Genomic DNA, 17,745 nt, shown 5'->3' with positions numbered 1-17,745 from the left:
CCACCAACAGCGCTCTTCCCTATTACCTTTTCCTGGTCATGGAGTATTGTTTCTGTTTTGCATCCTACAGGAAGAAGAAGAAAATAACATTTGATCTTCTGAAAAATGAATGCATCAGCAGTATAATTTAAATCTTTAAAAAAAAAAAAATCCTATTCCATTTAGCTGCCCACATACTCAAATGTAGAAATAACATACCTTAAATAACCTGGCTTGTATCTGGCTGAGATCTTTCTTTATAGTTGCTATTTATGAACCTTCCATTAGTATCAGCTTGACTGATGTCTAGTGGTTGTAGCAAGGGCACTAATAACCCTAGGTCCTGTGTTCAGCTCCTGGTTAAATCTATTTTTTGCTACTACTTGTCATGGTAGTATGCTGTTTATACGTTTATAGCAAGTAAAGTTTCTTCCTCAAGATGCTCGTGTAAACAGTCTGTATGTGAAGTTATGGAAATATTTCAGTTAAGCAGGAAACAGGACAGCTGGGAACATCTGGTGAAATTCTTTTAATGAAAGCTCATCCTTTTCTTAAAGAGATCTAGCAGTCCTTCAGTAGAAAGTCGAGTTGTGTTCTAAAGAAGTCATTAATGACTTTACTCCTTTAATAATATTTTTAGACTCTCAGATATTTAAGAGGCCTTCATTTTTATTGTGTGTGAATATTGCTAATATAAGAAGTACTTAAATTATTAAAAATGTTGTGTTTATACTTACTACAAGACTAGACTTTGTGCTAAGCTTCTTCAAATATTTGAAGTAGTGAAACAGGAATATTGGAAATGCTTCCAGCAGAAGAATGAGTTAACTTACCTACAAAGCCAGTTGCAAATTATTCTACTCCAAATAAAACTGAAAGCTAGAAAACTTTGCTTTTCTTAGCCATAAGCATGGGCCACTTGTATACCCATACAAAATTAAGGCTCACAGATTTCCACAAATACCACTGTACAATCTACCACCTGCTTAACTTGTTTTTCAAATTAAGACATTTTGCCACTTAAAGTCCTAATATGAAATGAATAGCATAACTCTATTAAACCTGTACCCCTGTGTCTCCAGAGGGACCTCTCAGCAAGGACTTAGGGTCAAGGAAGACAAGATGCTTGTGTAATGTTTAATGAATATTTTTCTTGCTGCATTTGTTAGTGGCACAAGTAGAGGTGTTTGTAGTTAGAGATCTTTCATAGGGATTAACCTCACATACGAGTTTTGGTCTTTGCAGTAAGTTATAGGTATACCGTGGTAAATGCCACAGTTGATACCTGAGGTTTCAACTCCTCAAGAAAATTTCTGTAGTCTTTCCCTTGCTCCCTGCTCACCACCCACTTAAGCAAAAATGTAAGTCTGCTGTCTTTGTAGTTTGTTAGCTTAAACGGAAGAGTCTCAGGGGAACGTTAAATGCAAAGAATGATGTGCTGAATGTTTTAAACCTCCTCCACAGCTTGGTCTCAACAGCAGGCGTGGCAAGCAATCCCTCCTTGAGGGGAGCGCCGGTACGTGTCGGGCAGCCTTTGCCAAAGTGATTTTTAGTTGCGCAGTTTGGTTGGGAGTCATTGGGAAGAGAAGTCCCTTAACTTGCAGGTGTGGTCAGCAAGCGGCGGGAGGACCGCGTGCCTCTCAAAAGGTGGAGACGTATCGCATCTTGTGGCTAATAAAAGCACTGGGTGCTGCCCCATTCTCGTTTTTGTTTTCAGCTTGGCAAGATGTTTTCACATGGGCTCTGTTGGGTTGCACTCAGGCTGTTCCTGAAACAATGGTGTGCAATGTTCTAGGCATGTCCCTGGGGAGACATCTTTGCTGCTTAATAACAGGAAAACTGTTTAACATAACAGGAAATACACAAATAGGTCCTTAACTATGACATGTTGACTGTCAGGAATTGTGTAAGTGCATTTTGTGTGTCTCTTGAAGAGGGGATATTCCAGCAGCACTTGGAGCTGGTATGGAGCACTTGAGATGCCACATTTTCTGTCTTGCGCTGAAGCATGAAAGATTGAGTTCACATGGATGATTTTAACAACCAGCAGCAACTGAAGTGGTTCTATTAAGAAGCTATTTTATTCTGTTCATCAGCAAATTGTGGTTCACAGCTAGGGTACCTTTAAAATACTGTTTCAAGGTTAATTTTAGACACATGTTCAACTATGCTGCTATTCCTTAAAACATGCTATGCTGCTGCCTCCTAAAATACATTTTCCTAAAGTTGTGAGCTTATCTCTAATTTTAGTGGCTGCTTAAATTTTCCTTCATTCTGCAGAGACTTTACTTCATGTTAACTGTGTTGATATGTGTAATCAAAAGGATGAATAGCACAGGTGCTTAAACTGCAAATTGGAGTAATATATACAAAAGTAAGAATAACTTTCACTATGTGAACCAACCCAGTGGAGGTGGATATGTGTGAATACCATTTCTAGTGCCTTAGACAAACAGTACTGATCTAGAGTAACCCTGAGTCTTAACCAAGCTATGAAAAAGTTGTAGAAATAGATAATCCTCTAGTTACATGCAGAAAAAGTTTAATGCAACTTCCCTTATGCAACCTTCTAGGCATGCTAGGGTAGTCCTTTGCAAATGGAGTAAATGTATGCCTCTGTGTAGAAATGATGGTATGGATTAGCGCTTTTTGCAAAGTAACTGTTTGGTTATTTTTTTTAGTTATGGGAAAACACCTAATTTGGGACTGAACCTGAACTCATCAAATGAAGTTAGTGTAGCTGGGGAAGAACAGCCTGCTCGGTTGCCATTTTGGGCTGTGATTAAAACTGATCGAGGTATTGATTGAAACAAGGTCATTGGGTGATACCATGGTGAATAATGTTGAAAATGCTACACTAGTATTTTCTACATAGCTCCCAAGAGCTCTAGGACTGATTCTTGAAGGGATTTGGGAAGTCAGACAGTTACTGTAAACTTTATTTTTCTCAGTTCATTTCCAACCTATAATCTTTATCATGCCTATATCATCACTAAATTTTATTTTTTTAATCCATGGGCAAAATTCATGTCCTAGCTTGATTCTGAATTGTTTTATACTCTATTTCATACTCAGAAATTTATGGCTACTCCAAAAGGAGAATTTAGATGTTAGCTATTTATTTTGTAACTTGAAACTGCAGTCAGCTATTCTATGAGGAAGATGTTAGAATCAAAGTTTTTAGTGATCTTTTGGTAGATTAAGTATGATAATTATGGATAAGTTAGCACTGATAATAGTGCTCCCTACATGCTTAGAAGTGCTACCACCTCACTTTTTAAAGAACATCATCAGTGAATTTGAGTCTAATCTGGATTTATTCGTCTTTAAATGGATGTAGAGTTTCATAAACACATGAAGCTGTTGCTGGATACGTTCAGAAACAGTTTTTGCACAAAGGCAATAATACAAAATATAACAAGGCTTTGGAGGCTCTTTAAATTCCCACTGCCTGTCCTACTTTTTTATTCCATAATATCCTTTAGGCAGTATTTCAGTGCCGTGCTTAAGTCCAGTGACATTTGTTACAGTCATACAACATCAGTTCATACTAGGGTGATTGATTAAATAGCTTCTGAATTCAAACTAAAAGCCACTCTGCTCCCTCCATCCAAGATAGCTGTAGATACTGTGCAAGAAATGATGTCGCATATTAATGTGCTAGTCTTGTGGTCAAAAATGTATTTTACAGGTCTCTCTTGTACAGTTGTTTTCAAGGAGAGATTATGTTTCCTCGCAAATTACTGAGCCTTACATAGACTCTTACTCTGAAAGACTTTGAATAGTTCAGAACTAGAGAGAAACATCAGATGCTTGAATCTAACATTAAGCTAAAAAATGTTCTGGCAGTTAACTAATCCTGTGGTTGTGAAGGAAGAATTGCTACATTGAATTAGGAGCAGGCACAATTGATGAAATGAAGTGCAGAGGTTCAGTTAAAGTTTCAAATTAGTTTTGATTGGGTTTGGGGTTTTTTCTGCCTTTATTGCAACAAAGTGGACCTCCATAGTACATAAGCAGAAAGTGACTTTCAAACTTAAAGGCTTAATTCTATATGCTTCAAGAATCTTGTCTGGATTTGTTTGGAGTTCTTCCTACAATTAGCTGTTAAAACCTAGGGTTGTTGGAGCGAAGTTTGATGCATAGATCTAGAATAAATTTATGATGCAAAAAACGAAGTCTGTTAACTTTTCTTACTTGGATTTGTAAGGAACAGTGTCTCTCCTAGTTACTTGATGTTTATCCCTAGCGTACTTACAATGCTTGCCAGCTGCATTGGAAGGAAGCATGTTAAAAAGTAGTTGAAAATTAGTTAAGCTGTCTACATATCTGACTTCCCAGAACATAGGAGGTTGGTGTTCATGTGTGAGAGCAGAAGAGAAAACTCCTCAGCAAGCCTGTTAGTATCTGCATGGAATATGTCGTATGTAGAGAGATTATAGTCAGTGATTTAATCTGTGTGAAGTCAGATCGGGTTTGAGCTGGAAGTAAAGGTATTATGAAAAAAAAAAAAAAAAGCAGTTAAGTGTCTTGTGGTAAGGCCTGGAACAGTTGAGCAGTCTGGTGAAATGCCTTTTAATGTCCAGGTAGTGTTTACCTTGCTTCAACAAGGAATGATGTAAACAGTTTCAGGAGGCTTCTTCCAGCCCTGTGTTTTGGATGCTGAGCATGGTAGGGTGGACTACAGTATTAAGGAAGGAATAAGTTCAAGCATTGCAACTTAAATGGCTTCTTTTCTGGCTGTGCTTTAGCCATTTCACCCCCAATGGCATGTGAGAGCTGGGATCTTCAGAAAGGATGGAAAAGGAGAAAGGTTGTCACCATTATTCTCTCTGGCGTTGTGTGGGGGTTTCCCACATACATGTGGATATATAGTGGGCTTCTTTCTGTAACACCACACACACACATGCTCTCGCCTCTGAAAGTCTTTTCCTGGATGTGAAGATACCTCACATCTAAGTATCTGCAAAAAGGGAAATTGGCAGCCCTAAGTGTATCCGAGAAGGATGTGGAGATAAGAAGGGAAGAATCAGACTTTGCACTGGGGAGGCAATTAATGGGATCTGGGAAGGGCTTGCAGATGGTATGAACTAATCATGGTGGGATTCCCTGTCCCAGTTGACTCCAGGTCCTGACTTTGTAGACAGAAGCTGCAGAACAAAGGGCAAAAATATGCCGTGTCCTGTACTTGTGATGAAGCAGTAGAGGGCACCAGACAACAAGGAGCAACTTCTTGTACAGGAGGTGGAAATGGAGAGAAAAGACACAAGGGAGGAAATAGGAACAGAGTGGAGATCATCAGTCTTCAACATCACTCTGTGCTTGGTTCTTTGGGCAGGCGTGCGTTTGACACTAGCAATGACAAAGCACAGCTGCAAGTATAAGAAGGTATGCAGAAAGAGGCCTGCTTTGGATGTCTCTTTGTCTGCTCAGAGCAATACCTGAACTACAAACTTCAATGTAAACCCCTTATGTAAACTTAATTGCTAGCTTCCAATATAGCAATCTTCTTCTTTGAAAAGGTAGGGAATTCAAAGATTTCATATTGCCTGTGGCTTACATGATGAACCAATGTAGCAAAATTCAAATGCCTAAACCAAGGATAAAAGATTGACATGTAGTTCACAAACTTTAATTTGGTCCTTATTGGCCAGGACATCAGCACACTCTAACGCATCCTCATGCAATTACTTTTCATCTTGTTGTCATATTTGTCCTTAAAAATGGATGACTCGCTGCAGTAGGTTTTTTAAGGTGGATGAAGAGTTGTTTCTTCAGTGCATGTATGGCCAATCCCTCTCATATCAAAACATCCATGCTCTAGGCTTTGTATTATTAGTACGGTAAACTAGTCCTACCATCTTCCCCTCTTCTTTTCCATTTTCTCAGACAGTATGTAGCACTGGATAGTTAACTAGCATGTGTCAGGCTTTGTCCTAGCTCAGAACAAGCTAAGAAATCAAACCTCAATATTGCTTTTGGTTATTTAGAAAATAACCAGAACAAACCTGATCCACTAGTAGTCTAGCTGGTGCACGTTAGAGTTGTCTTCTGTAACTTGCATAGCATTTCAAATTTGTTTATTTAGTTTGCAGTCATCTGTGAATGTATGGTGGGCTTAATGTTTTCATATTTGTAACTGATGTGTGGCTCATATGTTTGATATGTACCAGCTAGGCGAAAACCTAATTCAATTCTAGATGCTACACTTACAATAAACTTGACTAAATATATTGTGAATGCAATATTAAGACAAAATCACTTTGTATGTTAAGTGCTCGAAACTCAACTAGTGCTTCTGTAAGACAGGCCTGTGGTACATAAGGTAAAAAATGTTACTGGCACAATGCTGAGATTTCAGAGTGTTAGTCAGGCTTGCATGTGTACTATGCATTTAACAGGCAGACATCTGTCTGACACGTTAATTACACACTTAATGTTCAAGGACTCCTTTAAGTCCTTTGTAAAATATGGCTTGTAAAGATTTTCCCTTCCAGTCTTCTAATCTGTTAGAAAATTTGGATATTGCTATTTTGAAGTGTTTTTTTTAAATTCTTTCCTGCCATCATCACTGACTTTGTCAATGCACCACTACAAGGATTGACAAAACGTGTGGTCATTTGACATCATCTCACCTGATACTAATTTTGTCATCATCAAGACTAGTGACATGACCAAGAAACATGTAACACTAAGACAGCGTAGGCTACAGTTCAAGAGAGTCTTGATCACCAGACTTTCTTTCAAAACTTGGTCTTTAAAAAAAAATGCACAGGCTGGTGGATCAGGCAGTTGGAGTGATGACATGAGTTGAGCAGACACTCATCTTTGTGCTTTTGTTCTGGAAGCCACCAGCAATTTAGATGATAATGCATCTTCTCAGATGTAGTTTAGGTATCTTTACAAACATCATAATCTAGTTCCTTGCAGAGCTTCAGTATAAGGTTAATGTAGGTTTTAAAACATAAATTATAAGCTTCAGAAATGTGAGTAAGGCTAATGCAACATGAAGATTCTGAGTGCTTAATCAGTATAGTAACAGATCATACTGAATTACTGCCAAATGAAAATGTGTCTCATTAACATGCTTCCTCTAGGGGGAAAAACATTTCCCAGGCGATCAGTAGTACATTTGACAATGTCCTAAAACAGTTATACAAGCTTGAGAGCCATATTCCATAGGACAGGTGACATCTTAAGGAAACAAAGACGCATCAGTGTTTATCACTCGGATGAAGGCATATTTTTGGTTGAGAAATACTGAGGCTTTAATGGATGGTTAATTTTAATAGGCATGTACACCCAGGGAACCCAGTTCAAAGGCTGACCTGTGGGTAAGAGTTTATTGGGGTAGGAACTGGGAAGATGATGTACTGAAGCTTATCTTGGAGCCTCAGAGCAATGTCACACTTGCATTGTTCATATTTTGCTTGCCCTTGGATTCATGGCTGCCTCCATGTTCCCTGATTGCAGGGAGAGCTCTCTCCCCTTCACAAAAAGATGGCAGGGGCATGCTCATAACCCAACAAACTCCAGACTGTCACACTGCAGGACAGAGGGCTTACTGCACACTGTAGGCTATCACTTCAGAGCCTGAAAGGGTATGAAGTATGTGTCAGATTAACTGTCAAGAAGTAGGCTGGCATCTGTCTTCTGAAGAACCCTTGCGCAGAAGTAGTGAAAGACTGCTTGAGGTTGCTAAGCCTTTTGTAGAGTTCGTGCAAAAGCTTGCTTAGAAAGGTGTGCAGTTGGAAAACTGGCCTTGCTTGCTATCTCTTGGTTTCTTCCCAGTTGCCTGTATTTGCAGATTTCCCCTTCCTCCTCTCCTTCTGTGTAAAGTATGCCGTATAAAACAGCGCCCTTGTTTCATGCTTCATTTGTTGTGTGAACAAGCAGGAAGCTAGAGAGCTGCATGTGGTATATTATGGTTTCTAGGTAACAGCTTTAGGCTGCAGTACTCTGGTGTGGTCCGTAAATGTTTGGTTTCTTACCTAATAGTCAGCGTTGTAACGGACAGGGAAGTGTTTGACATGCTAATAGGTTCTGCTTCAGAAGAGATGTGCTCCTACCAGCATGAAACCTCATGTGGCCAGTGCTGCAAGATATGTGTGTTAAGCACGCTATTAAAACATTAAACAGGCATAGAGCTCTGTGAAGCACATAAATACATCAGAGATTTCCCTTTTCTTTTTGCTGTCACGTGTATAAAGAGAATATCCAGTTCTGTGGCTGGAGGTGAGCAGCAAAAAGGGATGGATTTACAATGCTGTACTGAGGCTCACGTCAGTGCTATAATACTGTAAGTCAACAGATGAGTTGGCATGAGAGGACAGACACAGACTTCAGAAACGGTGCTTCAGACTGAATGCCTGGAATGATATATGATGATTCTGCACTCCCCTGCCAGGCTGTACCAGCATTTAAGGAAAAATATGCTGGAAAACCTTTGTACCCCTGAAAAGAAAGGCAGAGGAATTTCTGCTGTGTATGTTGTAATCTTCCTGAGTAAGCTTAGGCATCTAGGTCAGGTTTTTACCTGCCTGCAGTTAAATTTTGTTCAGTTCCTGCAACCTTTTTAAATGTCTCTGTGATGGTTATTGTTTATTTTGTTTAAAACCACTTGAAAAGGATTTGATGACAGCTAAAATAAAGTGATGCTCCTGGACATGGGCTAGTGGCTGACCCTAAAGAGGGGTAACTCAAGAGATTACAGTAAGAGTAAAGGAAAGGGAGAGCTGCAGTTCTGCTCTAGAAAGGATTTAGTTGTTATCTTGGGCTTCAGATTGTGGTGATGCAGGGGGAGATGCAAGATGAGAAGTGCTGTTTCTATTCCCCCAGCTTCCTGAGACAAGACCAGCTGAATAAGTAGCTAGAAGAGTTTCTGAGGTATAGCATCTTCTTAGAATTTCAGTTGGACGAATTATTCAGGCACAACTCTGAAATATGAAGTCACTTTCCTGTGGACTGGAACTGGCTCATGACTGACGTGCTTGATGCATGAAAACAGCAAGTCTGGGCTGTCTGCGCCGGCTTATACAGACAGGCCTGAGGCAGAGCTTAGAAACAGAACATCACTTCTTCAGGAGTCTGTGTCTGTACACTCACCAGCCTGGACTCTGGGAGGCACAGCAGGAAGGTGTGTGTTCGCCACTTGCCAAGCTGCATGCAGGCAAAAATTACAGTTGACCAAGCTGTGGAGCGGCTGGGGGGCGTTGGAAGACTTCCATCCAAGTCTAGCCTGTAAAACCCTCCATAGACACTGTTAATTTAGTTTTGTGACTGCTTTGCCTGTATATTTGTCTGAAACTGCGTTCTGAGTTTATAGCCCACAGCAGGAGTTTTGAAAGACTTGAGGGTGGTAGTTTATGGCTAGCCAAATTTCCAGGTCCTCTCAAAGACAATGTATGTACCACTGCAGATTAAACCCAACAGCTTCCTTACTTGTATGGATATTCTTAGTCTCCTGCTCTGAAGTGCCGTAGCTTGTCATGAGGCAAACTTTAAAATCGAAGCTGTGAGATGAAATGGTTGATGAGTCTTTGTGTTGCATTGCTCAAATAGTTCATACGCATTGAGGCAGGGGGGAAGGCGGTGGGGGAGGATGGTGGGAGAATCGTAGAGATTTCTTGAGGCTTCAGAACTAGCTGTGTAAAGATTAACATACAAGGTGAAGTTATGTACTCACGGGCTGGTTCAGATGTGAGACTGAGATTGGATAACTCCTGAAGGGGAAAAAAACAGAATCAGACCCATGGGTCACACAGTACTGCATTGATGGGACTAGCTCGCTTACAGGAGGAAAAGAGTAGAGGTCAGCAGTGCAGGTCTGTGTTCTTCAGGCTCCAACAGAAACAGGTAGACCTTCAAGTTTATATTGGTGTTTATTAGTATATTTGGAGAAATTTGATCCATCTCAAAACTTCACTGAAGACAGCTAGCTATGTGTTTGGTAGCATTTCTTTACCTTTATTTCACTATTTTAGTTGAAACATGGCTGATGTCATAAATATTAGTATATCTGTAATTTGCAAGAATATATTAAGTAAAAATTCTTGTTCAAGTGTTCTGTCTTATTATACATAGAAAGTACATAGTAGTCCTCTCTAGTCCTTATTCTCTTTTTTCATTTTTTAGTTTGGTATTTGTCCTTAGTTCTCAAACTCTTTGCCAGCCAAGAAGTCCAAGGGTGGGGAGTTTGGGTTTGGGTTTTTCTTGGGCTGGTGGTGTGGGGGATGCGTGTGTTCAGTTACCAATTAAAATTAGGTGTAAACCAGACTTTTTGACAAAGGGAAAAGTCAATATATAGATGCAACTAGATGCTTCCTCTTTTTCATGTTTGGGAAGTGAAAATATCTGGTTGCTGTTTTAAGTCTCACCCCAGTCCTACTTGTACAAACTGGTCAGCCTTACAGAATGTGAAACCACCCTGAAGGTCAAAGTAATGGATTCTTTTGTATGATTCACTGTAAGCTTTGTGTAAAACTTTTTGTTTAATATTTCAAATGTGCTGTATTATTTAACGCTGTGAAATATAACTGTTACTGTGGTTTAGCAAGTTTCTGTGCTGACTTCCAAGATATGCATGGTGCTTTTCTCAGATATTTTAACTTCATGGATTTTATTCTTAAAATATTGGAGCAATAGAAATAGGGGTCTTTTGGTAGCTAATTGCATAAAGGATTTTGTAATCAGACCCTCTTAGTTTGAGTGAGGAACATACCAAACACATTGGTTATGTTCTGGATGGAATTAATGTTTTTGTACAGAGCGAGGCCAGTTTCCAAAGAGCTTTTCTTCAGTGTATTACATTATAGCAGAGACATCTTGGCAGCTGGGGGGTTGTGCAGGCATGTCAAAGGAGGCTGCAGCCTTTGGGGCTGGTGGCATTGGACAAGAATGACAATTGGAGCACCAAGTTTAGTCACCTGAGCTCTGTCAGCTAGGCTTTTGATGTAACTAATAGAGGAGGGGTCCCCCCAAGCCCTCCTTGGGAGGAGCCAGTTCCCCTGCAGAGGGGCCAGGGAATATCAGTTGAATACTCCCCTTTTTTTTTACCTCAAAACCATCTTTTTTTTTTTTTTTTTTGACCCCAGCTGAAATCACTGCACGCACTCTTCATGGAATTATATCTTTAAAATCATCAGAAAATGTAACTTACACAGCATGGCACTTGAGCTGTTCCTGTTAGTATAAACACAGGATCTGTGTTGCCTACCACAGCTGTCAGGAAGAGTTAGACCTTGGGTGGTTACATCAATGAGCCTGGTGAATACCCTCCCTCTCACTGAGAGACCTGTTGTCTACCTGTGTCATAACTGAACCAGTGGAAAGGAATTCAGCTGGATTCGCACTTGCTGCCAGGAAGTGTCTGACAAGGTCTCTGCAAGTGCTTCACCTCTATTGGTGAGATTTTTAGGAACCGCTAAGGTATGATGAAGGTTGGAATGAAGAGTTATATTGCTGAGCTGAATTACTGCAGGTGTTGATCTAGTGCTCATATCTGGCTTTCTTCACCTACCTAAATCTTTTGTCAAAGATGTTACCTGCATTCAAACTTCAGATTGTGCTGCTGCAGTCCGTTTTGTCTGCTGGTCCTTAGTGGTGACTGTATGTGACTAATACTGCCCAGGAGCTCTCCGGATAGCTATCGAGCTAGAAATGGGGCAAGGGACTGAGAGGGAAGGAAACTATACCTGCAGCTGTGCTGGGGAAATCCCATCAGAAAGCCCACGTCTGGCCTTCTGGCAGGTGATACATCGACTTGGAAAAAAGCTCCACCATGGGCATTGTGTCCACCAGGGGCTATGATACTGCTGCGATAGCAGGACAGTTGGGGGATACCTGTGAGATGCTCTGTGTGGAAGATGTGTTTCTGATACTTTCCGGGTCCCATGAGCATCCCTGGATGTGTCTAGCAGGTGAACTGGAAAGTGAGCAGTAAACTTTCATTGCAAGCGGGACTCCCCAGATTGGCTCTTTGGGCAGCAGCACTGTGGTGAGTTGGAAATCCTGCATCTGCACGCATATGGACTATCAGCATTCTTTGTAATGCTTCCCAGCCCAAAACGGTGCTGGCAGGGGTTATTGCAGTTTTGGATAGATAGCTTAGGTCCTCTGCTCTGGGGCGTCTGTGGGATCATCGCTGTCCCCAAAAGCATCCTCGAGTCATGACAAGGCCAAGGTGTGGTGTAAAAGCTCTCCTGAGCTCCAACTTGTGTGCTGCTCTGAGCCCTGCTCTGAACGCTGGGTGTTGCACTGAGTACCAGCTCATCTCTTTGAAGGCAGAGATGGACGCCTTCTGTAGGCCAAGAATTTACATTGTATTGGTTGCTTTTTCCAAACCAAATCCAGTAACTAAATCGCAGTGTAACAAAGCAGCTACCAGCCTGCTGTCATTAATCTACCTGTGTAGATGGAGCCTAAACCTATAATGAGTTCTCTGCTTAAAAGTAAGAAGCCTTAGCTTTTATTGAGAAAAGTTAACACTCAGACCTGGTAACTAAAAGGCTTAGCCTCCTTAACCTGCTAAAAATATCTCATTAGTCAGTTTTCCTGTATTGCTCTGGTAACTATTATTTGTGGACTAGAGGGCTTCCTCAGGATCTGGGTTCCTCTAAAGGAATGCTAAAAGAGCATTGCTAGCTGTGGGAATGAGAGCGCTCGGTGGGAGTGGTGTCGTGTCCAAGGTGCTCACAGATGCACTCCTGAACTGCTGCAAATGATAGCAGAAGGACAGGTGCATAATCACCCTGTTGAATATACAATTGAAATAACTAAGTGCTGTTGGACTGTTTGGCTTTCAGCTCCTGCAGGCAGTTTGGGCTCCTTTTGAGCCTTTGTGTTGGAAAGGAAGGGCTGCTGCGTTCCTGCGGAGTGTTTGGCTGTGTTGCAACAAACCTGGTTACTGATGCCCAGGCATACTTTGATTGATGCACAGATCAAATGACTGTTGGGAGTGGCTTTTGGGGTGACGTCCCATGTAGAATGATGTCAGCAAAAGACTTTAAAAAATTCAGGTGTGGCATAATCTGCCAATTAAACTGATTAGTGCTCTGGCTGAGTCCTGAGAAGGAGCTCTGGCTCTAGAGCCCTGCTTGTTGAAGTATTTTTATTTAGTGCCTTTGTCTTGCCTTGTACTAGAATTTTTTACCTAGTACCTTCACTGCAGCATGCTGTAAATCAAGGTAGGATAACCATACCAATGGCTATGTGATAGCTCTCTTGCTGTCCGGGGAAATCTGCTACCAGCTGACAAATGTCCCTGACCGCTTGGAAGCTGTGACGCTGGAAGAGGTCCTGCGACTCCCGTGGGATTGGGATGGAGTGCCTCGCTGCTCTGTTGGCAGAAGTGAAAGCTAGCCAAGAGGCGATGCAGGCTGGACAGAAGGAGCTAAAGCATGACATGGAAACATCTCAAAAGGAAATCAGAACAGTGTTAGCGCTGCAGAGGAGCCAGCAACAGGTGAAAGAAGATCTCAAAGCAGAGGTGAAGTCCAGTCACTTGGATATAAGAATGGTGCTTGAGGAAATCCAGCGAGTAAGAGAAGAAATGGAAGCTCGATTAAATACTCAGGCTGATCTGGTCTTACTGATCAAAGAAGTGAGCACCAATTTAACATGTGTAGACAAGGCTTTCCAGAAAATGGAGGAGAGGCAGAAAGTTTTTACCAGCCTGCATCTTCCTACAAGAGAAAATGTTGAGCAAGGATTTTTCTTTGAAAAATACTTACACAAGACACACATGGGTTTTGAAAAACCTGTGGAAGCTAACAGTTTGGATGAGGAATGTGAAAAGAAGGTGCTTAGTGGTAAGACAATGGTGACTACAAAAGTGTGGGGAGAGAAGTGAGGTTGTTCCTACTTGGGCTTGTCAAGTAGTTTGTTCAGGCTATTTGGAATGCTTTTAAGAAATGTAAATTTTTTTTTTTTTTTAGAAATTGAATGTCTTGCTTAAAGAAAATAATTTCTAGCTAGCATAGACGTTACTATACAGACCTTCCTAGTACATGATAAGCAAAGGAAGGCCTCGATTTGACTCTGCAAATCAAAAAGTGGGTGATAGATGTTTCATCTGGTAATCCAGAAGCAGTGCACAAGACAGAGGGGCTCAGGAAACCAGCAGTATCACTCAAGTACTGGGCCATACCTGGGTACTTAAACGTAACTGTATGGAACACACCCTAATGTACAGACAGTCGTGTATTTCTTGCTTCTGAACACCTATTAACTAGAGAAGCTTTATATGGGAAACAGTTTGCTTTATGGAAAAGCTTGGGATGGGTCTAATATAGTCCCCAAAGGACCAGAGTCCGCAGCTGCCATCCGCGTAGCAACCGCAGAGGGAGTGGGAGGATTTCTGGACCTTTTCCAAGGTTATGGAGGATGCATTTTGCCAGCAAGATATCAAATATTCTGTGAATGATTCTGTGATCACAAGGGTCAATCTTTGCAAAATCACTACTAAATTTATTTTTTTTACTGGTTTTAAGAAGGATAGGACCTTAGATGGTGATTCTGTCCAGTTACCTGTGGTACTTGAGAATCTGACTTTGAGTCTTCAGAAATTGAGCATTTCAACTAGGTTGGGTACAGTGTTTTCGAGCCTGTTGGAGAGGAGTCCCGAACCTAACTTAAGGATGGAAATTGTTCTGCCTTAAAAGTCTGACTGTATAAAGGTGGCAAGTAAAAAGGCCTAAGTGAGGAGGACTTGGGCTGGTAACCAAGACTGTCTTTAGAGTCCGTCACTGATGGGTTGTATCAGTAATTAGACTCATGATGCTTTTGTTTTAATGAAAGCATGGCTTTTGTTTTGAAATCACAGCATGCCTTCTATACAAATCTGGAAACAATCTGTCATTGCCCAGAGGTACGGAGGCCATAAATAAGCCAGTGTTAATCTGTAGGAGCAGCTACAGAGAGTTCATGCTAGCAGAGAAATACTTTTCAACATTTGAAGTGGCCATGTATAGCACATGTCTATGATAAAATTGCCAACAGGAATGTCACTGAATTTCTCTAGTGCATGGTTTTTGTTCAGCTTTTTTTAGTATAGTATCCAGGATTGGCTTGGTTGGATATTTGAACGAGCTTCTAGGAAAAGACGTGGTAGTCTCGGCACCACGATATAAAGCAATGGTGTGAAACTGGCAAACTGATAAAGGCTGGCTGAACGCTGGAAACAGTGGGTATCTGGAGTCTTGTGAAATTTGTAGTTAGCTGTTGTATCACTGTATTTAAATGAAATAATGTCATTAGGTAACAGTTGTGATGTAACTTTTTTCCCAGAATAAAAATTGTCTGCAAACATTTGTTCAGGTTTAATGCAGCTCTGTCAGGGTCCTACAAATGGATGTAAAAGCAATTTCATATAGTTAATTAAATGATGACACTAGCATCTGTGTTATTGAATTTACCCAGTACCCTTAAATCAAGAAGAGTGCTCTAGTTTGTTATTTATTGTAAGTGGAGCATTCGGGAAGGGAGGTGGAATATGTGAGAGGGTAGAAGTATGTGAGCCAGTAGGGCAGGGAAGGACTGACTGTACATGTTTATTCTCTAGTCCCTGCTTTTTTTTTTTCCTCTCTCCTTGATTATTTCCTTGATTATTGTCTTTTGTGATTTTAATTTTTTTTTTTTTTGGAAGAAGCTTCAGAAGATAACCAGTATTTTTCAAAACATGCTATTTTCCATTTCTCCATAAGGTTGCTGGAAGTCTGACATGGTTGCTCTCAAATGTGAACTGTCATTCATTTAAAGAGGTCTACTCAAAGGACATGGTTATGTCTGCACTGTGAGAAAAGAATGGTGGTAAAAATAAGCTAACTAGAACTGGCAGCCAAGCTTGACCTTTCATTCTCCTACAGATTTGTATTCTGATCTGGGTTATGTTGCTATGCCTTCTAACAGCACTACTACTAAACTGCAAAACAGCATGTTTCTAATTGAAAATACACCCTTTAATAGTCAGCATCTCTGAGCAGAAGCATAGTGAAATCTCCAAGAATACAAGAGCATCTGAACATTATAAAGCAATATGCTGAGAATTTTTTAACTATGGGGATGACAGAAAATCTTGCCTAGAGAGCATTTATTTGGAAAATTAATAGGCTCAGGAGGCACTCTATACCTGGTTCAGTGAGAGAGGCACAGAGGACGTCAGTATTTTGAACAGGAAACTTGCTTTCAAAGCATTTGAAAACAAGTGAAGACTGTGCAAGACTGATGTATTAATGCCATAGCTGATGTGTCGGTCCAACTAACAATAACCGAGAATCAAAGCTTTTGTTATTAATACTGTCCTCAGTTGTGTGATTGAACCTTACACTGCTAGAACTATTTCAGAGTCACTTGACAACCTTCAAACCAGGTGCTTGGGCTTCAGAAGGCATTCATGAACGACTGCTTCTGGTTGATTAGTTTGTCTCCTAGTTTTCTGCACGTTCCTATCTTTCTTTTCTCCAAATCTCACCTCTCAGGTTTTTTCACTTTATCTTGAAGAAATCTTGTTAAGTTGAAACTCTACGCAGTAATCTGCTTAGATGTCCTCATTAAATTACCAAGGGATATTTATGTATTGCATCAGTCTTTTATTGCAGAAGTGTTTGCTCGTTCCCCAGTGTGATCAAACGGGGAAGACTGGCCCTATCTGCACAGCAGTACTGGGCTCCCTTTCCACTCAGAAGGCAGCAGAGAAACTTGTAACCTCTGCCGTGTTTACGAGTCAAGCGCTGGATTATGTAATGTGGTTTCCTCTGACATGAGATGATTGTGTACTGTGAAGGGATTGAGGTTGCAACACAGCTAGAAATATTAAATCATTGATGTAATTCTTGGACTGTGAATAGTGTGTGTGGGGAACTCAAAATATATTACATTTTAGAGCATCTTTTAAAGTCTCATCCTTGTGACTGAAATTGCTGCCATACTAAGAAATGCTGCAAGACCTCTAGTTAATAAAGCTCAAACCTGAGTGGCAGAGAGGGCAGTTTTTGCAGTGAAGATTTTGAAAGGAAGAAAAAGGCCACGTAAATGTAGGGGAAAATGGGTTTATATTCAGCAATACTTTAGAGTGCAGGAAATAAAAAAATCCATGTTGCAAACAAAAGTGGTCAACTCTTATGTTAGAAATAAGTTACTGGATAGGTAGGATGACAGAGATCTTGCATTTTATGAAAATATTTATTCAAAGCAGAGTCTGAAGAGTATGCTGAAAAATAAGCCACAGAATTCATGAAGGTAAGGACCAAGTGCAAAATATTGTATACAGGGTTATGGTGCTAGAAATTAACCTGGCAGACGGTAGTGTTGTCTTTGCAGTGCTACTGAAATAACCCGTTCTCCTAGTTAGTATTTCAGAAAGTGTTTATAAGAATTTATAACTACTTTCTTTTGCACCTGTCTTAAGTGTTGGTGAGAATTCAACATAAAGTGCATATTAATTAATTGTTGTTGTTGTTTTAGTTGACAAGGGCAAGCAGCGGAGTCCCAGGAGCTCGTGCATACAGACTCAAGCCTCCACAGATGTGCGTTCACCTGGCACAAAAACAGCTGAGTTGACACAGTACAAAACAAAATGTGAGACCCAAAGTGGAATCATCCTGCAGCTGAAAAAATTCCTGACAGGCAGTAATCAGAAGTTTGAAGCATTAACAGTTGTGATCCAGCACCTGCAGTCTGAGGTAAAAACTTGCAGCTAATAGATTTTGGCTTTAATTTTTTGAACTCTTCGCAAAAAGGGCTTGTGAAAATATTAATATACCAGTACAG

At 40.6% G+C, this 17,745-nt stretch overlaps 1 protein-coding gene across 13 annotated transcripts in view; it reads left to right on the top strand.

The window, feature by feature from the left end:
* The window catches only part of MTUS1 (microtubule associated scaffold protein 1), a 124,902-nt gene that overhangs the window by 76,306 nt on the left and 30,851 nt on the right, over nucleotides 1-17,745 (top strand). For 12 of the 13 annotated variants that reach the window (XM_054823458.1, XM_054823466.1, XM_054823462.1 and 9 more), the window contains one exon: nucleotides 17,440-17,657. In XM_054823458.1, coding sequence (XP_054679433.1) covers nucleotides 17,440-17,657 — 218 coding nt within the window. Of the gene's footprint in view, nucleotides 1-12,943; nucleotides 13,788-17,439; nucleotides 17,658-17,745 lie in introns of those variants that run through there. The other variant, XM_054823469.1, reaches the window with a different exon arrangement.

This window comes from Grus americana, chromosome 4 (assembly GCF_028858705.1).
Source record: "Grus americana isolate bGruAme1 chromosome 4, bGruAme1.mat, whole genome shotgun sequence".
Classification (NCBI taxonomy): domain Eukaryota; kingdom Metazoa; phylum Chordata; class Aves; order Gruiformes; family Gruidae; genus Grus; species Grus americana.
The sequence above is the reverse complement of the archived record's forward strand: the minus strand, read 5'-3'. Positions and strand labels throughout refer to the sequence as shown.